At 51.7% G+C, this 19,388-nt stretch overlaps 9 protein-coding genes across 9 annotated transcripts; 5 read left to right on the top strand and 4 right to left on the bottom strand.

The window, feature by feature from the left end:
- Positions 1-435: 435 nt before the first annotated feature.
- On the top strand, positions 436-2,374 carry BDZ99DRAFT_514816 (uncharacterized protein; the record flags this gene model as incomplete). Its single annotated transcript, XM_033724913.1, has 3 exons — positions 436-1,239; positions 1,316-1,365; positions 1,420-2,374. 3 exons carry the CDS (start codon positions 436-438, stop codon positions 2,372-2,374), a joined length of 1,809 nt encoding a protein of 602 aa, XP_033583179.1.
- Positions 2,375-3,455: 1,081 nt separating this feature from the next.
- On the top strand, positions 3,456-5,098 carry BDZ99DRAFT_542519 (uncharacterized protein; the record flags this gene model as incomplete). Its single annotated transcript, XM_033726764.1, has 2 exons — positions 3,456-3,720; positions 3,801-5,098. The coding sequence occupies exons 1-2, from the start codon at positions 3,618-3,620 to the stop codon at positions 5,096-5,098; spliced, it is 1,401 nt and encodes a 466-aa protein (XP_033583178.1). The 5' UTR covers positions 3,456-3,617.
- Positions 5,099-5,702: 604 nt separating this feature from the next.
- Positions 5,703-6,576, bottom strand: BDZ99DRAFT_131348 (uncharacterized protein). Its single transcript, XM_033712615.1, has 2 exons — positions 5,936-6,576; positions 5,703-5,874 (listed from the first exon to the last, which is right to left on the bottom strand). Exons 1-2 carry the CDS (start codon positions 6,341-6,343, stop codon positions 5,788-5,790), a joined length of 495 nt encoding a protein of 164 aa, XP_033583177.1. The 5' UTR covers positions 6,344-6,576; the 3' UTR covers positions 5,703-5,787.
- A 178-nt stretch (positions 6,577-6,754) lies between these two features.
- Positions 6,755-9,043, bottom strand: BDZ99DRAFT_494075 (uncharacterized protein). Its single transcript, XM_033723287.1, has 3 exons — positions 8,933-9,043; positions 8,021-8,876; positions 6,755-7,966 (listed from the first exon to the last, which is right to left on the bottom strand). Exons 2-3 carry the CDS (start codon positions 8,819-8,821, stop codon positions 7,019-7,021), a joined length of 1,749 nt encoding a protein of 582 aa, XP_033583176.1. The 5' UTR covers positions 8,822-8,876; positions 8,933-9,043; the 3' UTR covers positions 6,755-7,018.
- A 1,785-nt stretch (positions 9,044-10,828) lies between these two features.
- On the top strand, positions 10,829-11,694 carry BDZ99DRAFT_458107 (uncharacterized protein). The gene has a single exon (XM_033718840.1). It carries the CDS (start codon positions 10,952-10,954, stop codon positions 11,291-11,293), a length of 342 nt encoding a protein of 113 aa, XP_033583175.1. The 5' UTR covers positions 10,829-10,951; the 3' UTR covers positions 11,294-11,694.
- A 54-nt stretch (positions 11,695-11,748) lies between these two features.
- BDZ99DRAFT_458106 (uncharacterized protein) lies at positions 11,749-13,260 on the top strand. The gene is made up of 2 exons (XM_033718839.1): positions 11,749-11,921; positions 11,973-13,260. Exons 1-2 carry the CDS (start codon positions 11,842-11,844, stop codon positions 12,763-12,765), a joined length of 873 nt encoding a protein of 290 aa, XP_033583174.1. The 5' UTR covers positions 11,749-11,841; the 3' UTR covers positions 12,766-13,260.
- Positions 13,261-13,935: 675 nt separating this feature from the next.
- On the top strand, positions 13,936-14,549 carry BDZ99DRAFT_471468 (uncharacterized protein; the record flags this gene model as incomplete). Its single annotated transcript, XM_033721725.1, has 2 exons — positions 13,936-13,951; positions 14,032-14,549. 2 exons carry the CDS (start codon positions 13,936-13,938, stop codon positions 14,547-14,549), a joined length of 534 nt encoding a protein of 177 aa, XP_033583173.1.
- Positions 14,550-15,270: 721 nt separating this feature from the next.
- On the bottom strand, positions 15,271-16,520 carry BDZ99DRAFT_494073 (ankyrin). The gene is made up of 2 exons (XM_033723286.1): positions 16,272-16,520; positions 15,271-15,908 (listed from the first exon to the last, which is right to left on the bottom strand). Exons 1-2 carry the CDS (start codon positions 16,474-16,476, stop codon positions 15,514-15,516), a joined length of 600 nt encoding a protein of 199 aa, XP_033583172.1. The 5' UTR covers positions 16,477-16,520; the 3' UTR covers positions 15,271-15,513.
- A 1,793-nt stretch (positions 16,521-18,313) lies between these two features.
- Positions 18,314-19,056, bottom strand: BDZ99DRAFT_458101 (uncharacterized protein). The gene is made up of 2 exons (XM_033718838.1): positions 18,780-19,056; positions 18,314-18,728 (listed from the first exon to the last, which is right to left on the bottom strand). Exons 1-2 carry the CDS (start codon positions 18,890-18,892, stop codon positions 18,599-18,601), a joined length of 243 nt encoding a protein of 80 aa, XP_033583171.1. The 5' UTR covers positions 18,893-19,056; the 3' UTR covers positions 18,314-18,598.
- Between the last annotated feature and the right edge of the window lie 332 nt (positions 19,057-19,388).

Below are 19,388 nucleotides of genomic sequence, written 5' to 3'. Positions count from 1 at the left end.
CATCTCAAATCGAGGCGGACTATCTGAACCTTTAGGCCGTGATCAACATCACACTGCAACCTTGTCTCCTGAAGTGGCTGGGCTCGAGCAGAAATACGGCCACCTTGACCTTACCTGGACCTTTTCGAACATCTCAGGCTTCTAACTCACATTGGATCTTCGCTTCACTCAAGCTGCGCCCCTAGTGATTGAGGCTTTGATACATCCTTATTGGAAGTCAGCCCTATCACTAAAGGCTGGCCTCAATATTTGCTGTGACTTCAATGTTCACCTCGTGGCAAGGGCCTTTCACCTTTTTTCTGCTGTTTCCAGGCAGCTACACATATATCACTTCACAGCAACCATCCATTAGTATATTCACTATCGACCACACTCAATATTAACCACCAACCATCACCTCCATCTCAAGAAACCAGTCACATCAATCCTGAAAATATGGTGTTCAAGTTCAGCCAAGTTTGTCAACTACTTGAGAACATGGAAAAAGTCGCACAGCACGAACCTCAACTCCCGAGATACCGTGCAGATCAGACAAGGAGAACGACCATAGTCGAATGGTTTGCCAAGCATCGAAGTACTCTCATGGAGCCTACTATCAATGGACCCGCCATTCTCTCAATTCTCTTTCCGGAACGCCGTAAAGACATGGTGTATGGAATGCAAGAGGTGAGACTTGCTACAAAAGTTTCGACCTTGATGAGATTTCGAGCACCCCAAATTACCCAGCTTTACAAATACAGCGAATGGGGAAATGGTGATATGCCCGCATGTGCACAAAATGCGACAAAGGAGTGGGACGGCTCTCTAGTAGGAGACCCTATTACTGTCGACAAGATTCTCGAGGTCTTAGAGCAATTAACTGCTAAGTGTCGTTTCTCCAGTCCAGCCATACAATCAAAGCGGAATCTCAGCATGGATACGGACAAAATACTCCATGGAGTCTTAATCAAGTTGCGGTCTTGGCAGATCAAATGGTTCCTGCGCGTGGTCCTGCAACAGTTCACTACTGTGGCCTTGGACGAAAATTTGGTGTTGAGAGAATATCATTTCCTCCTGCCAGAACTGTTGCATTTCCAGAACGATTTTGAGGCCGTATTCGCTCTGCTCAAGGGTCCTCTGAGCTGCTACGACTCTAAGCCTGACATCCGAGTCCAGAAAATGTTGAGGATGGAAGCGTCAAAACACCTCCGCCCAACAGTTGGGGTGAAAGTTGGAAGACCTCACTTCCGCAAGGCATGGGTGAGTTATTCGTCATATGATTAAACGGCTCGCTGATCTTCATGATAGTCTTGGAAGAACTGTTTTGACATGTTAGGCAAACGGGTATGGCTCGCTGATGACACAGGATCGGCGGGCATTACACAGGTAAGCAACACATCCCAAGGATGTAATAATGATCATAGCGCTGACTACAAGTAGTGTGATTAAAGCCGCCCTTCGAGTAGGAACGCCAGGTTGTCTAGTCAAGTCGAAATGCATATTACTCGGCGAGCTTGTTGTGTACAGCGATCGAGAGCAGAAAATCTTGGAATTCCATAAGATTCGCAAGCACGTCTCCCGATCAGGCTCGTTCATTGGCGTTCTTCAAGACTCGCAGTGCCACGACTACGAACATCTCATGATTGTGCTCTTCGATGTGCTTCTTGTCGACGACGATATTACCATGAGCCAAGGCCTACAAATGCGCCGGGATGTGTTGAGAAGGCTCGTAAAATACATCCCGGGACGAGCCATGCGTTCAGAATGGACAATACTCGATTTCAGATCGACCGGAGCCGAGGAGTTGAAGGACCTATTTGCACGAGCACTGGCACTCAAATATGAAGGCTATATCCTAAAGCCTGCTCTTTCCCCATACTTTCCTCTCCAGGCCCAGCATGAGGAATGGCTCCCGAATTTCTTTGTAAAATTGAAGAAAGATTATCTTGCGGATATGGGGGGCTCCAAAGATGTCGGCGACTTTGCAGTTGTTGGCGCTCGATATGACTCCATGCTGGCGTTGAAGACTGGAATGGACGGATCGATACGTTGGACGGATTTCTATCTTGGCTGTTTGACGAACAAGGACTCTGTTCGGTTTGGAGAGAAAAGAAAATTCAAAATCGTTGCCGTCATCAAGTCGGAGAGCTGCATCCCGAAAGCAGACCTCGCCTATCTCAATTCGCATGGCCAATTCCGCTCTATCGAGTACCGAGAGGGTCTGGAACTTGAACCGTTCGATATAGTCAAGAACTATGGCTATGGTCGGTCAATGGCCGTAGCGTTCAAGGAACCCTTCGTGGTCGAGGTCTTAGGAAGTGGATATGATAAACCTTCTAACGAGTCATTCTTAATGCTACGACATCCACGGATCAAGAAAGTTCACCGAGACTGAACCTGGAAAGATGCTGTTTGTATGGAGGAACTATGTCGGATGGCGGAAGAGGCGCTAGCTATGCCTGCAGCTGAGTTGATCTCTGATGGTATTGCTGCGGATGTCGTTGCACGCATTTCAAGGTACGAAAACCGGCTTAGTATTTCACAACAAACGGACAGGACTACTCGGCAGACTCAGCGAACGACGCCCAGAAGCTCCCAGGAAACTTGGCCAGCATCAGCTACCCAGTTTTCATGCTCACAATCCGTGACCGGATTCTCCGTGGACGCTTGCAGCACCCAGGGGCTCGGTGTCAGAGCTTCCAAAATGTCCACAACGCCGCCAGTTCTGGTCCGTGCGGACACCGATGTTCTCCCGGAGTCATTCTTAGCACAACAGTGTGCCTCTATTCTACCTGCACCCCCGACGTCTTCTGCAGATGAAATCCGGCAGAAGTTGGGGAGCAAACGCACTCGAGAAGACACCGACAGTACTTCGTCAAAGAGAAGGCGAACCAGATCACCGTTGGCGGACGCACAAGCCAATGGGCCGGTCAACCACAGCATGATTGGTCGATGATTGCGGATACAGGACTTCTATCGTGGCGTGTGGCGAGCTTGGACATGAATAGCGGTATTCAATTATCCTCAAAACACTTTTCAATGGAACTACGTCAGTATACAACGAATGTGCTCACACTGTATTGAAGACTTATTCGCAACGCCTGATATCTCCCTATCATTTTGATTAGAATTACCTTCAGGTTGGCTATTCATGGGGGAGTAGCTGTGGCTTAGGGGTTCGATGAGATTTTAGAACTTCCTCTAGCTCCAGCTCAGACTTCATCGTCATGTGGATAAGAGAAGGAGAACAACATCAAATTGCGTAAAGAGTTAACGGGATCCATTCTGCTGGCTGAAAACCACCGTTGGCCACACCACGTACATGGCGACTTCACACACTTCCACACGTTTCTGACTCCACCCTTTCATTCCACGCCTACGTGCGTCTCACAAATATGGAATCTACAGCGTTCTCCCTTTATGACTTGCTCAAATTTCTGATCAGTACCATACATAGTTTATGGTACAGCATACTTAGACATTTTCCATGCCACATGGATATTATCAACGGGGCCCAAATCGCTCCCTCGATCTTACGACCAATTGCCCAGCACAGAGGATCTTCCAATAACCATGGCCACTATACCACATAACGATGCCAGTCTCATTTTCAGCAGCCTCATGATGTTCAGGTACCGATGCCAAGCCATAGTAAGACCCTTCAAACCGAATACCAAACCACGGTTCCGTCAACACAAAACCATGGATTCCAAGTCAGAGCGCGATCAGAGCGCGATCAAGGTACTCATAAATATTACGGTCGCAGCACATACTCTTCACCTTCGCACCAACAGACAACTGCTGCCACTACCTTACAACAGCGTTACAAAAAGACAACCCAGCGTACCCAAAGCACGACCTGTATACCACAAGCGGTAAACACGAACTTTCTTCACGCTCTACTCCACGAATACAGCACTCGTACATTCCACCGCCACCCGAAATGGACTCCTTTACGCAGAGAACCGGGGACAAGTACGGCACCCAGGTCGTTACGCCTGCTTACACCTCCTATGTCACCATGAAGCCTGCCTCACCCAGTCCCCAACGCCCAACCACTCGCGATGTGCATAAACTCGAGGCCCAGGTCCTAGCACGCGAACAATACGTACAATTCGCAAGGAACAAGATGCAGCTGCTCAACGAGAGGGATCGAATGCGAAATGTCCAAGCCGAGATCGAGAGAAAATTTCAGGCGACTCACGCCTTTCGCCCGCGCGTGGCACCGATGATTCCTCCTGGGTTCACGGCCCAAGACCGAGATGATGAGGCTGCGATTGCAAGAAGCTTCCACTCGACACGCACGTCTCACCCGCGCATTGCACCAGTGATTCATCCTGGTTTCACAGCCCAGGATCGAGATGTCGAGGCCGCAATGAGACGGAGGTTTTATCAGTTCGCTGCGATGAGAAAAGGCCGTCATCAACTCCGAGATTTCCCTCCAATAGAGAGAGCCACTCTTCCGTCTGTACACCAGCGCTGCGACGTCCCATCGTCAACACCAGCACAGAACCCGAAACCGGATACTGAAATAGATCGACCCGTTAATGGGGTGTTTCCTAGAAATGGCATATACCCACTGCCAAAACTGCACACGGAAGCAGACCAACCTTTCAATGGGATCTATCTCAAGAATGGTATGTACCCACTACCGCCGCCGGTCTGTAGACCAAGAAAGCTCTCGGGATCTACAAAGCAAGCAGACATGATAGACGAGAAGAGCAATGTAAGAAAATCCCGAGTGCCAAAGTCAAACCAGAGCCCATACTTGCCGAGGGTTAGGCCAAGGAAGACAGCAATCGCGGAGCTAGCAAACAACGAAGACCAAGTGGATGACGAAAAATATGAAAGTATCATGGCTTGGGTCATGGAAATAAAGGAAGCGATGGAGCCCGAGGAGCAAGAGAACGTGGTAAACTGTTCCATGTGCTATCCGTACGAATCATGCGTCTGCCCTCCCCCGCTCATGCCGGACAATGAGGATGAAGATGACAAGGACGAGGACGAGACTAGCAGCCAAGTGTCTATAGACACAGTTGTCCATACGCCAGACAAGAACGTCATCGGCCCCGACACCTTTCCGCCCGTTAGCCCTACCTGGAGACTGCCGGTTTGGTGAAGCGAAGAGGCTCTCGCCTGAATACCAGAGCTGACATGGTCGATTTGGGCTCAACGATATCGCACCAATCGGAATTATTCGCTTAGCTTATCGTCCCACTCCGATAGGTTCTTGGTGAAGAACATTCAAATTTGAAGGTTTTCGACAGGTTAAGGGATAGAAACATCATACATCGGTCTATACGAACGCCTTGCGAAAGAAATAAAGAAATTACAAAAATACGGAAGGTGTTTTCTTAAGTTTCTCATATTGCAATGAATCGAATCTCTGCACGCTCCTAACGAGCACCTACACCTCGGTCCCATCGGCTCTTAGCTCCTAGATGGTGATGGAAAAACTTTTTATTCTGAAATTTGGATCTTTGACGGTAGTCGAGGACGCATTTTGACTTGGAAAGGGATAGATAATGAGACCATGGGTATCGAGAAGGGGACCTTGGGAGGATAACGAGTCTGAGATTGTGTTTGCGGGAGTCTCTGCTACAGCCAGTACATGAATCTGGCGATAGTTTAGTTTTCATATGACTGAACTGCTACACGTTCGGATGCCAGAGCTCGATGCGACATCAAGTTAGGGGGGGGATGAGTTTAGACTAGTATTCCGTCCTGTTAAATTAGAAAACCAATACTTTTTGGAAACCCTAATCTTCCATGCACGATGAAGACCTTAACCCTTGCGCAGATCTCGCACTACTTTTCACTTTTGCTAGGCTCAGCGATACCCCGGCACGTGACCATGACTAGCGCTTCGTCTAAACCTTCCCTACTAGCGCACCCCTGCGCCGCGGTTAAAAAAAAATTCCCAGCCTCCGACCTCTGTCCTCCTTCAACAACGCACCCAAGACAGTTCACCCAGCACCCCGTCCGTCGCCCCTCCGAATGGCATTCTGTCAGACGCCTGGGTACCGCCGGCGGGGGCGTATATTGCTAGGCCGAGATTTGGTGGTGCGGAGAGGGAGGTCGAACCTATTAGAGCTGGCTGCGTGTGTGCCCAGCTTCGGCTGGGTGAGGTTGCGCAGGCGGTGTCAACTGGTTGGTACATACCATGTGCGTGGAGATGACTTAGGAGGAAGGAGGAAGGAGCATGAGTGGGACTGAGATGGCATGTTGCTGCTTGATGTTGGGTATTTGTGAGATGATGACGTGAAGGCGGAGGACGGGGAATCATTCGTGCATCTGAAAGGATACCTGTGGGAGGGCCCGTTTGCACGACGTACCCTTGTAAAAGAAAAAAAAATGGGCTCATCAAAGATTTCTCTAGGGTACAACTGTATCAGCCGCGTCGCACAGAGCGTGAGAGCGTGGCCACTTCGCATGCCCGAAATGACTAGCAGGTGATAGTGTTCGTAATAGTGGGCCTGCCACGTCTAGTAGATCGTACTGATTTCAGAAAGCCGTCTTGCATGCCCAGGATCGCGTCGCTTTTTAGATGAGCATCTTATGCAGCGTGTCTGTAGGAACTTGCCCAATACCGTAAAGGTCAATAGAGCCAATGTAACTCTACTGATTGTCAGTGCTCAATCCGATGGGCTACCAGATTATCACCTTTTCCGTCTCTGTCATTGATGAAGCCCATACTACATGACCCACCTCTTCCATGCAACTCAAAGATGATCATCTGTCTACTCGCATCTCTCTATCAAGTCCCTTACTAAAGGTTCCACTGGGTTTTATGAATTAAAGAGTACTCTATACATTATGGTGATCTCCTCATGAGCGGAGCAAGACTAATATCTATGTTTACACCTTCCAAACGAATCTCATACTCATCAGTTGTGCGCTTAGCGCAGATGCAAGACCCAATACACCGACCTATGTTTGTCTAGAAATAGCAACCCAGAAATATTACAATGGTTATCTCAAGCTGACAGCAACAAGCCGCAGCACCAAATTTGGTAGAAAAAGCTCTGTACACCTCCAACTATTCTTCCTCGTTCATCATGTCCCCATCCATGATATCGAAGAAAACACGGTCTTCAATCCCGTAGATCAGATCATCTTTCTTCGTGAAACTTGGCTCCAGACTACCGCTCAACCTCCAAAACTGCCCTCTCCTCGCGCTATCATCTTCCGATAGAGCAATCTCAGCCAGCTGCTTCAGTCGCAACGAGATGGCTTTGTGTTGCACCTTTGCGCTTGCCCAAAAGTCTGCTAGCTCGGCAACTGCAGGAAGACCGGTGCCGATGGACTCCACGAGAGCGGGTAGACCAGCGATTGCGCCGCCGGCGCTGACGATGTCGACCGCTAGCATGAGAGCATAGCCGGAGAAGGGTGTAGTCAGAATGTATTCAGGAGGGGAGTTTGGGCGGCGATCGAGACGTGTTGCAGGCGCCAGAGCCTGCGCAATTCTTATGAATTTGGTTGCGCTTTTGTTCGCCCGGTAGGTATTGCGGCGGAGGGTAGACGGAGAAAAGGTTGCGATCCGAGCGTAGCGATTCATCCGCATCTGTGTCGCGTGGTATAGGGCGTGGAGGCTGATAAATGTACCTGAGGAGCCGGCTACGAAGCTATCGTCGAGGTTCGAAGGAGTGAAGCGAAGATGAGGGGGAAGGCTGTTCCGCCACCCGTCAAGTCTTTGAGAGGTTATGTCGTAGAATTTCTCGTACCGTTCTGGGTATGAGTGGTCTGGTCGATTGATAGCTCGGGAAGTAAACAACAGAACATCTCCCCAGATGGCGGATATTAGGGTCAAATGGGTCATTGCGCCCGGTGGCACATTCGGCTGGGGCTCTTTGAAGAATTCGAAATCAAAAAGTGCAGATTCCCGTGGAAAAGGCGAGCCGAAATCGGTCTCTAGACAAGGCAGTCGAAGGAACGTATCTTCGGGTTGGATAAAACAAAGCGTGCCTCCACAGAATCCGTTGTACCGCTGCCGAAGGATTAGAGTAATAGCGTTGGCCTGTGGATACGATGATACACTTACATCCATTAGGAATCCCGACCAAAAAGTCCGTCGGCGGCATTCCTCCAGTGTCGGTCGATCGAATCCAAAATCCAGATCATCGTCCGGGAAATCTTTCACGCCTTCCTCTGTGTTAAGCTTTAGAGCGCTAATTGCTCGCAAACTAGCACCAGAATAGTCCCAGGCTTCCGCGGCTTTCCCTCGTGAGAAATAGAACAGTGCAAGCATGAGCCTGCTCTGGCACAGCTGCAAGCTAAATTTCCCAAATCTCTTTCTAGATGCATGAGCGGCTATCTCAGCAAATCGTTTGCCCACAGAACGTTGTCCTACGTCGGGGGAAAACACTGAACCCATGGCAAGGAGAATGTAGAGCAGCATTCGATCGTCCTGCGATTTTTCTCGGCACATTACTACCCAAGCAATAAATTGCTCCCTTGGGAACATGCAGTAAGTCACACTCCCTACGTGAGTAAAGTAGAGGCCTAACAGAGATATTGTGAGATGCGGATCCGCTTCATATGGATCTTGTTCCCAATTCGACTCCACTTGATCTTCCATCAAGAGACTATGCTGGGAAGACGTTCTGCTGCTTGATGGAGGCTCCTTCGGGAGGGCGTGGATCGAACGAGCTCTGGGGGTAGGTTCGGCGGTGGCGGCATTTGAGCTAAATTCTCTCTGAAAATCGGAACCCCATACAGAGTTAGTGTTTTCGGAGGTGTTGTGGGCTTTAAGTGGAGGCTGGCTTGAGAATGGTGCTTCCCAGGTAGCATTAGTTCTGCCAGATAGTGGACTGATGTGTTCGATCGTTGGGGTGTGCAACATTGGAGAATTTCTGGATGGGGATTGTTCGTCTTGAATACTACCCTGGGCGAGGCCTCTGTCTATCGCATTAGCTATACAGCAGGCATCGACTGAAGAAGAATGGACACCTACCCTCGGCACGCTCTCTGTGATTTCGTGCATTGGTGACACTTTGGGATCGCCGGGTCACATTTAATTTTCTTCTCCCGACAGGTCAAGCAGGCTTGAGCCAGCCGTTTCCTCGGCTTCCCTGCCTTGGTGATTCCCCATGACGGGTTCACTCGCTCACCGTCAATGACGACCCGACAAAAGGAGCCGTCTTCGTACACATAACACATGCCCTCACCGGGAATCTCCCGCTGGCCAACGCATTTCGTGGAGCGGATTGGCGCCCGCTGTGACAAAGGGTCGTGGTGTCGTTTAGACAGTACGGACGTGGGATCAAACGATTCGGTTGTTGGAACTGGAATAGAGAATGGGGTTACACAACCTTGGGCATAGAATCCCGACGCTGCAGACGATGGCCGCGGAATCGTTTGAACTGGATCCGAAAGATTCAGGCGTGAATGACGGTGGAATGAAGGGGCGAGGGATGCACTTGAGTTGGGCGCTGTTGGATACTGCAAAGGAGTATGCAGCGCAGGACGAGCTCTCGGGGATTCGGCGTCGCCTCCATTACGAAGAGGACCAATGTAGTCGCTTTCGAGCCGCCGTTTCAAGGTAGGGCTTGCTGAACCATAGGCACGAGATGGATGGGGCAGTTTTCTCCCACCTAGTGGTGAGGAGGGCACCGGCGCCTTCGAGTCCAGGAGTTGAGGCTCCAGAAGTGACCGGAGGCTAGGAAGCTGCTGACCGCCAGGGTGGTGGTCCAATGATCGAGAGGGCTTAGACTGAGCGGCGTTTTCGGATCGCCGTGAATCGGCATTTGAAGATCTAGATGGATTCCAGTTGAAATAGGAATGTGGTTCGTTGGGGGCAGCGAGACTCGGCAGACGGTCCATGGCAGCAAGAGGGAAGCGAGCAATCGCCTTTCGATAGATGAAGAATCCAAATGCAATTAGGAAGAATGGCTACGGTAATAGACGCGAGGACAGAATGGCACTTGAGGAGTGCATCGAAAGATATGGGGGTGCTCGATGACTAGTAGAGAGAGGCCCCAGCAGTGGCGCTGCATCCGCCTTGGCCATAGGACGAACAGCCGAGCATGTGCATTAGACCAAAAGAAAGTCCAGAGGGTGGTTTTGGCTGCCTGGGCACACTGAGATGCACAGGCAGGCAAGGTTCTGCGGAGGAGCGACGGAAGATGGTGCCCGTGCAGGGCTGACGTCTAACAGTCCCGTCCTGACAGTGCCGGCTGCACTGACAGGAGCCGAAGCCTGAAAAAGCACCGCACCGCAACCTCGACGGGCTCTGGCGAAGCAGCACGAGCGCCGGCAGAGCGCGTGGGTGCCACAGCAGGATGCGTCCGCTGCGAGTCCGCGAGGCCGCGGCAGTGTCGCGGCACCAACGTCTCCAAGAAGCCGGGCGCTCAGCATTCACATTCCTGAGCAAGATGCGAGTCCGGACGGCACAGCAGCACAGAGACACGCCTAGGGGGGCCTGGGAAGGTCTTCAGTTCCGCACGGCCCGCACAAAGCACTCGCACGCTGCGCGCCCGCGGTGGACGACGGGAGCGTTCTAGCGCCTGGCAACGGCGTCTCCGCGCGCTCGTGGAGGGCTGGGATGGGCTCTTTGCCGTCTCAGATCTCCTATGCCACCGGGCGCCATGGCGTCGAGTGTGCGGCGTCAGTGTTTGAAGCATGTCGACATGCCGATCTTGATGCAGCCAGGGGCAGCCTCCAGGGCCGGGGGGACATCTGCTCAGCGGCATCCTGAGGACATGGCGGCAAAGGAACGCGAGCGGCCGCCAGGATTTCCCCAGAGCGACCCACCAGGCTGCCCGCATCGGCCCATGATGGGCGTCAGATAGATTGGGTTGAACGGTTCTGATCAACTGCGTCCTGCGCTCTTCTCCTTTCGCCGTGCCCTCGCACGCTTCCAGCCAACCGCGACCTCGAGCAGTCTTCCTCGCCTCGTATTTTGCTGTTTCGAGTCCCAACGCTCACGCCCGATTCGAGCGTGGGACCGTCTAGGGCCCGCGTGCCAGCCGCCATGGCGACTCGGCCACTCTGCATGGCATGTTCTGCATGTTGCCGTACAGCTCTGGCTGCCGTCCACGAGTCTATCCAGACTCGACCCGTCTGGCGGGGTCCCAACCGCCGCCAACGCCGGCCGCATGCTTGGTATGACACGGCTGCTCTGGGTGAATGCCGATTGCTCATCTCGATGTGCAGAACGCACACACGCATCCTGGGAATCCCGCTGTGGCATGGGGGTTACCGCACCCCTGGCACTCGTGCAGACAAGACTGCCTGCAGGAACAGAAAGAATTCGCGTCAAGAGGTTATTCCGCGTCCTTGGCCACACGGAATGTCCGCTGTCGTCGTCCGCTGACCTACTTCGTACAACGACTGGCCATAGCCAAGTACGCCTCGCCATCGGGAGCGAAGGATCGCCTCAAGCCCAGGTCATGTTCCGATGGCATGCAGATGCACAGGTGCACCTGCATGAGGGCGACTAGCTTGCCACTCGTAGACGAAGCTGAAGAGCCGGCGAGATTAATGGTTGGCGGTCCTTCGCTTGAAGGAATGTGCAGAGGAGAATAGTGGCTAATGCTGGCTAATCAACCGCCGAATGGACGGAGCACTTGCTGTAAGACAGCCGTCAAGAACGGAGCGGACCCCACATCCGGTCCCGAGCCCCAAAGGCTGAGGATGAGGTTTCAGTATCACATGAAGATGTGCGGGATCACGGGGACATCACGGGGACGTCACGAGAGCTAGAATGTGCTGGCCTTATATTACGCTATGACTAAGCAGTGCAACGATCCTCCCAGCTCCACGCGACAACGTCCACACATCCTCACTTTGCATCTACAATCACCGACTATCTGCAGCCAGCACTCCGCCACCAACTCCGCTATCACTATCACTGTAGATACAATGGCTCCCGTTCCTGTTGAGTCTGCGCCGGCCATTGAGCCTGATGCGAGCCGCGAAAGCTCTGGCGAAATTGATGAACAGCAAGCTACCTCCCACAGCGCGTCCGCCCTTCACTTTTCTTACAAACGTAGTCGTAGCTCCTCATCAACACGGTCGAAAGGCCCAAATACTGATGCAGATTCTTCACCCTTGCCTGACGAGGACGTCCCGCCGCTGCCAAGTGAGGAAGCCCCTGCGCTGGAAGACGGAGAAGCCCCCCCATTACCAGACGAGCAACTGCCTGAAGACGATGGCTGGGAGCCTGTCTGGGATCAATCCGCCAGTGCCTTCTACTTCTACAACCGCCTTACCCACGCCACACAATGGGAGAACCCGCGGGTGCCAACAGGACCAGATGCCTCTGCTGGTGGGCTCGGAGCGTACGATCGGATAGGATCAACTGGCGCTCCCGGCACGACAAGCGGCGCACCAGGCACCACCAGCAGCAGCTATGGTGCACCTGGCACTTCCTCCCCGCCTCGACGCGTCCATGGTGGCTACAACCCAGCAATACATGGTGACTATGACCCCAATGCCGACTATGCGCTTGAGGCTGCGGCGGAAGAACAGGCTGCGGAGGATGCTGCAGCCAGGGCCGCTGGTTTGGATCCTACTTCTCAATATGCTGCAACGGGATACTTCAACCGCTTCACCGGTCGCTGGCAGGCGGCCGCGTTGAATCCGGAGAAGTTCAACGATGAGAATAAGAGCAAGCGGCAGATGAGCGCCTTCTTTGATGTCGATGCTGCTGCGAACAACCACGACGGACGTAGTCTCAAAGCAGAACGGCAGGGGAAGAAACTCACCAAGCAGGAAGTCAAGGCGTTCCGAGACAAGCGAAGGGAGAAGAAAGAGGAGAAGAGGAGAGCATGGCTGAGGGACTGAACAGGAATAATATGACGGGAGAGAACAACTTGCTATCACAGCCGTGTGGGTCCAGCTTCTTCAGAAACAGTCTCTTGATGGTAAGCATGCAAAACCACATGCACTGCAGGGATCTGCCTGGGCGAACAGAACCTGGGCTGACTTCTTCGGCTTTTCTGGTCATGTTTGTATTATTACATCAAAACATGGGAAATTTCTTACAATCATCTCAATACGACGATCGCTCCAGGGCGCAGAGGCCAGGATGCAGTTTCACTTCACAATTCATCGCCCCTGTTTCATCAGTCTATGTGACCCTTTTCAAGATTGAATCTCACTCGCCCCGGAAAAAACAAATCTACAAGGACCGGCAGAAACACTGCCGAAGCGGCATTGTGAGCCTGGGAACGATCGGCAAACTCAAGAAATCTCCGGGATCCATGTCATTATGTTCCTACCCTACCAACTCGCATGCCACCAAAGGTCACAGACAACGTCCCCTCACTTAGATTGCTCTAGTGATAACAGTAGACTTCATGTCTAGTAGTATTTAGTGTTACGGAGTGCGCTTCGTATGTTCTATCTATCTTGTTTGATGCAGGTAAGATGATAGCTTAGTTACCGCGGCGTTGTAACGATATGTAGCTGGCAATTTTCCAGCTCATGGTCCGTGATTGACCCTACTAGATACTCTCATATAGGCATAGGATATAGTCATGATGACCTACAACATCGCGCCATACATCCGCGTACACCTTTCTCGCCCTATCGGACGTCTTTCAAGTGCGTATTTTGAGACGTAGACTTATCGCGCAGATCGTCCTGATACATTTCTAAGCCCCACCATACGGCATTGTCTATCACCAAATAAAGAGATGTTCACGTACTCACCGGAGCTCCGAACTTTCCACAGTTTAGCGACTTAGTAGTGGACATGCCTTCCATACGGCGAGTACAAAGTTCATCTTCTCGTCTACGGCCTTAGCTATCTCCATAGTACATTTTCTATAATCAACAAGTAGCAGCCAAAACCTTTACAAAGCTATTAAAGATAAGCATCCAGAAAAGGGCTTGATGTCGCCTCTGCGTTTAAACACTATAATTTGGCCGAAAGGCTTCCGCATCTTTAGCACAAGCTATAAGTTCTTCACGTCACCTTTTCAAATATTTTGTGCATGTTTGAGTACATCCATGGCCCTAGCAACAAGTATCCTCTTTGCCTGTTGAGTTTTCACTAGGACCTATCTAGTTGAGACCTTATCAAAGCAAGACTCTTCCCATCTACAGTTTTTCACTACGCACTTGGACCATCGTCACCACGTCTGCCTTTAATTTCTTCCGACGACCTTCTTTCAGACCTAGCAACACCCAGCCACCATCCCGCCCTAATGAGAAAGAGGGAGCCAGAAAAGGCACTCAACCCCACCACAACTCGCACCCAAGCCCCCCGCATCATCGGGTCCGTAGCCGGACCCGACTCCCAAACCATGGCTATGTCATGGTCGCCCGCCCGCCGCGTCACCGAAAGCCGAGCGCTGCGAGTCACCACGAGGGTGGTGATAGCAGCAGACAGTCAAAATAACGGCAACGCAGCATCACATCAGCCGCTTCCAATGGCGGTGGTGACGGAGGCATCGCCAAGGACCAAAGACCCTGGAATCTTTTCATCACAGACGATCTTCAGGGTCCTGCCAACCTCTCAACAGGCGCACCGCCCCATACGGCCGACTCAATTCAGCCGGTGTTGGGCACCTAAGAGCCAGAGAAGACCAGTGCAAACACTTCGATTCCCCAGTCCCGGCTAGTTGGCTCAGCGGTATTGAAAATCGTCCGAAATCATCTCCAAGCCCATCCATCCATCCATCCATCTACAAAACATGCCGTTGGCCAAGCTGCCCACCTGGTCCCCAAGCAAAGATGGTTACGATCGGATGACGGGGATGGGGCGTCTTGGATCTGGGAGGTGCGACTGACTCCACAATACAATACCAGCGCGACCTAGGCATCGCTGAGTGGGGCGGGAGCTAGCACGCATGCGAGTAGATGGGATCGAGGTTGTTAGCCAGCGCAATGGGTGATTGAGTCGAGGGATGGGGTTCCTTCATGTGGTTGTGGCTGTTTGGTTGGGAGCGAGCGTGTCTTGCATGTTTGAGGGGTTGGGAGTTAGCTGTCAGGGCTTGGGCAGGGAAGGACAGATATCGCAGCAAGGGAAAAAGAGCTCGAAGCTTGAAGGAGCCAGGGTGGCGTTGCGCATTGCTACCTTAATGCCTATTATACTCTGGATAATGGCCAGAAGCGGTAGAGTTAGGTGAAAAATTTGAGCACCGTTATAGTCTGCAGCTAATAGAAGGATGCATTACTTGTACATGTATGTACGTGATTTTGCACCGTACCCGAAGGGACTTGCGTCCAGGCATAACGCCGGGTATACTAGCCGCCCTGAGGTAGCTGAGTTATTGCTCACTACTCCTCGCCTTCGACTCGCAGGAGACGAGTAAATCCACACGACCGCCCTGAACATCCGCCGGGCAGATACTCCAGAAGATCTAGCACGTCCTTGCACAGATCTAGGCTCGAAGAAACGTCATCTGATAGATCGCCGTGGTCAGCAACAATTGAGGGAACATCCAGGAAACAGTCTCACATGTTAACGGAGTAACTGGTGTATCGACCCTCTTCCTGCGTTTCATGCCATGAATTGACTCACTCGCCACAGCAATCAAATGCATCGAATCCATTAACAAACGTTTAGCCCACTTTCACGCCAGTTCAGCCACCAAGCTTTTCCCCGTCTTTGACCTCCATCTCACCGAGCTTCTTGTTGACCTCTGCTACAGTTCCGTCGTCGTTCTCATCTTTCTCTTCACCGCCCAGTCCCTCTTCGAGTCCCTCGCCTTCCACAAGCAGCCATGCCACTACGTCTTCTTTCCCATTTAGTTCGGCTTCGAAGACTGCGTCGTGGCCTGCTTTGTTGAGCACGCTGACATCCGCGCCAAGGGCTACTAGGTGCTTGACGCATTCGAGATGTCCGTTCAGCGCGGCCCAGTGAAGGGCTGTGTTGCCAGCAGCGTTGGGAGAGTTGAGGTTTGGTGGTGTTGGAATTGGGCCTTCCTTGGTTGGGGCGGCAGCAGGAGACTCGGAGGTAATGAGGAGTTTGAGGGTATCTGGTAGTGTAGTGTCAGTCGGATATCACTGGAATTTATTTTGAATCATTGAGTTTCGGAAGGAAAGCGACTTGTCACATGTCTGTGCACAGTCTTCTAGTACTGCTCATGGTGCTTCAAAAAATATCGGAAGTTCATAGCCATCGTCACAATTGAGTGGCAGACGACGGTGACGTTCGAGGTAACTCAGCGAATTCAAAGACATTTCCAAATGATAGGCCTTTAATTGGGGTGGGGGGGGGGGGTTTTTGAAGATATGTTGCAACTCGATAGTCGCAAGAAAGCGTATTGAGACTTTGTAAGGAATTCGAAGTACGAATTCGATCCGATGCATAATAACACATTAGATGTAGAATAATTTACCTAGATGCCCATTGGCAGCCGCGTAGTGAAGTGAAGTATTCCCAGATGCTTCATCTACTGCCGCTTCTAGTATACTGGCTGCGGAAGCATGGTGTTGGGCGCATAATTCGGAGAGGTAGGAGGATAGTTCTGCGGTTTCGTTCACGCGGGCGAGGTAGAGGAGATCATCGATGGCGTCTTCGGTGAGAGATATCGTGGGAGCCATTTTAGCAGCGTGGGAGTGTTTTATTGAGAATTGGGTGTTGCTGCGGCCTGATCAGAGATGTGGGGGAAATTTTTGGCCGATGCGGGTGGTGCCCAGGCCGGGGTGGAGATCAGCCCCACCGGAGTAAGACTCGGACATCACGTGTTCCCCAGGCAGGCGGATCTCGAGCGGGGCGGACGGATGACGGTTTCTCATAACCTCAACTTTGGCTCTCTTGTGTCACCAACATGTTTTAGAACCAATTGTGATTACATGTTACCTATCAAAATTATTTTCAAAATCTTAGAAAAGATCCCCGCCAAAACCTAAGTTTTCTGATTGTTCGTTTTCTCTTTGTAGAATACACTGCGTGCGTTGCTCTAATACTTAAGAAGTCCAAGATGGACCTCGCGTTTTCCTAGCCTATTGCTTTAAGTAGTAGACCACGCCTTCTCGAGTGCCGCACAGAGGGAACGACCTAGTCAAAACAGTCAATTCACGATTCGTCCAGATTCTTTCTGTTCGAAGTGTTGTCTGATATCAAAACGTAGGCCTAGTGTTAAGAGGGGTATCTATCATATTGTAGTGGGTGTCCAGCATCAGATGGCCAAAGGGGAGACAATTCTAGAAATCTACTCAAAGATTCCGGCATCCACTCCGCAGCCGACTTTGAGCGAATAGGGAGATGAAGACAAGAGTGCAGACAGCGGCATGTATCGGGGTCAGCGGCCCTAGTACCATCGCATTAAGCCTCGTCCTGCAGAAAAAGATGGCAAAGATTAGCCGCTAGCAGTAAATCTTGATTCCCTAGCCTTAGCCTGGGGAAATCACCTGCGACAATTACTCATGCTTGACGGCAACGAAGGAGGGTGCAAGACTGAACAACATGTGAGCGCTATTCTTTAGATTGATGACGTCCACTTGCTGGCGATCTGTGGCGTGTCGGTTACAAAATAACCACCATGAAATCGTGCAAGAAGTCAAATTGAGCTGCAAAAGGGGGACACAGAGAGGGGTCCATACTTCGTTATTCGACGTCCCGATATCAACTTGAATCGGGTTTGATAGGTGGGACACTCAGGGTCTCCAGATCAAATGTGCCTAGCAATTCGCCTCCGCGAGTTCTTGCCGCAAAAGGTGGGAGCAAGGTTATCAGGTGAGAGTAGGAAATCTTCCAGGTTGAAAAATACAATACGTGGAAGCCACTAGAATTGAAATGAGCCTCAGGGTCGTTCATCCCGTTCTATGCACTGTAAAGCCGGTAGCTAAACGTGTCTCTTCATAATAGTGGACGGACCTCCCGCTGCGTTTCAGTTTGCACGATCCTGTATCGCTAATCGAGGGTCATCGACGCCAGAAGCTCGTGCCTAGCGCAGGAGTCACACCGGAGCGTCATCGAGGGGCAAGCGCTAAGGCAGGGTTTATGTGGAGTTAAAGGGCAAGTGCATCGAGGGCCGGTATGAGCATTGTGATTCTGAGTGGAAGTTGGAAGTTGGAGGCGACAGGATCGGCGGTACTTTCGGGTAACCGGTTGCAGTTTTGCAATCGCGGAGGGTCGGACACCTGGGAAGTATCGTTTGATAGAGGGGCCATAAGAGCATCAACGAGGGTGTTAGATGTACTTTGGCAGAATTCGGAACACTGGCACAGAGATTTGCGACGAAAAAGATGTGAGGCCAAGAAAAGCAACATGATGAAAGAAACCGATTGCAATATTTACTTAAAGACTCTGTTCGGTCTGTTCGAGTGCACACAAAGCGGAATCATGCTCTGCCAACGGAATGCGAAAGGATGTGCGACAGACTGATAGGAAGTGGGTTAGACGTATCAAGTGATCAACCATGTCAAGCGAGGATATTGGAGTGTTGTGAAGTGTGATATGATTTTGATGATCCATTGCCTATAATATGTAGGCAAATATGTAGTAAAATGGCAAAATGAAACTGTCCGCACCGTGACCCAATCCTATACCAAGTCCTGCCTGGACTGGTATAACGCCGAGACACCACATGAAGCTTCGTAAATGGAAGGACTCTAGACAACTCCGATAAACCCAAAGGCCATGGTCGCTAATTGCGTGATAAGAAAAGTGCGCCCCTGACACCAGTCGCGTATGCAAAGGCTGAATGCATTGCTGAGCCGACTATGAGCCATTCGATGAGACGGATTCGACGCTGAGCCCAGACGTGAGGCTGGGCGAGATGCCTTGTGACCGTCGTCGTGCCGAGCTCGTCGCGGTGTTGAGCTGAGTCTTGGTGTGCTCGTGCATGATCCTATTGAAGTGGTCAGTAGATGCCACTGCTAGCAGTGGCACAGAAACTTACTTGGCGTATGTGGATATGGCATCGTTGGGGTTTTCCATGCCGAACTGAGAGGTGAAGTTCTGCTGAGCGGCCTCAGAGTAGGCACCCTGCGCGAGGACTTGAGCTTGTGACATAGTGGCAGAGTGATGTGGGTGATGGGTGCTTCGAGGGTGAGGCGAGAAGTTGGGTTTGGAATGTGGATGAATGTCTGAAGTCGAAGAATGTTTGGGTGAGCGATGAACAATGAGGAAGACAGCGGGCCCGGCTAGATATAGAGGTTGGGCGGGCGGAGGAGGGCGGGCGGAGGAGGGCGTCCGGCTGCACGCCTCTAGGATCAGCGCTGATCAACGCACTGGGGCGCCAGCCGATAGCAGTCATATCGCGCCAAGCGTCAGAGTTCTGGACCACCAGACCACTGTGCCCTCGCGACGGGGACGAATTTCAGTACCGCTGAGCTAACCGGCAGGGATCTCGCGATCGAAGAGGCCTCAGTGGCCCAGCACCGGCTGCATTGCATCGTTCGCAGTGTGGGGGGCGTGCCTAACGAGAGGTTGGCGTGGTTGGCAGACCCTGAAGATCGCCATGATGAAAGATTCCAGGGTCTTTGGTCCCTGGAAATGCCTCCGTCCG

The sequence above is a fragment of the Mytilinidion resinicola genome, assembly GCF_010093595.1.
Source record: "Mytilinidion resinicola strain CBS 304.34 unplaced genomic scaffold BDZ99scaffold_2, whole genome shotgun sequence".
In the NCBI taxonomy this organism is placed as follows: domain Eukaryota; kingdom Fungi; phylum Ascomycota; class Dothideomycetes; order Mytilinidiales; family Mytilinidiaceae; genus Mytilinidion; species Mytilinidion resinicola.
The sequence above is the reverse complement of the archived record's forward strand: the minus strand, read 5'-3'. Positions and strand labels throughout refer to the sequence as shown.

Coding starts and splice junctions, on each gene's coding strand:
- BDZ99DRAFT_131348 (XM_033712615.1), bottom strand. CDS start 6,343: ATGAGCCCATTTTTTTTTCTTTTACAAGGGTACGTCGTGCAAACGGGC. Junction 5,875..5,935: donor TGCTGGGTGAACTGTCTTGG/GTGCGTTGTTGA, acceptor ACCGCGGCGCAG/GGGTGCGCTAGTAGGGAAGG.
- BDZ99DRAFT_494075 (XM_033723287.1), bottom strand. CDS start 8,821: ATGTTGCACACCCCAACGATCGAACACATCAGTCCACTATCTGGCAGA. Junction 7,967..8,020: donor GGTCGGGATTCCTAATGGAT/GTAAGTGTATCA, acceptor ATCCTTCGGCAG/CGGTACAACGGATTCTGTGG.
- BDZ99DRAFT_458107 (XM_033718840.1), top strand. CDS start 10,952: ATGGCGACTCGGCCACTCTGCATGGCATGTTCTGCATGTTGCCGTACA.
- BDZ99DRAFT_458106 (XM_033718839.1), top strand. CDS start 11,842: ATGGCTCCCGTTCCTGTTGAGTCTGCGCCGGCCATTGAGCCTGATGCG. Junction 11,922..11,972: donor TCTGGCGAAATTGATGAACA/GCAAGCTACCTC, acceptor TTACAAACGTAG/TCGTAGCTCCTCATCAACAC.
- BDZ99DRAFT_494073 (XM_033723286.1), bottom strand. CDS start 16,476: ATGGCTCCCACGATATCTCTCACCGAAGACGCCATCGATGATCTCCTC. Junction 15,909..16,271: donor GGCTGCCAATGGGCATCTAG/GTAAATTATTCT, acceptor CTACACTACCAG/ATACCCTCAAACTCCTCATT.
- BDZ99DRAFT_458101 (XM_033718838.1), bottom strand. CDS start 18,892: ATGTCACAAGCTCAAGTCCTCGCGCAGGGTGCCTACTCTGAGGCCGCT. Junction 18,729..18,779: donor GCCATATCCACATACGCCAA/GTAAGTTTCTGT, acceptor CCACTTCAATAG/GATCATGCACGAGCACACCA.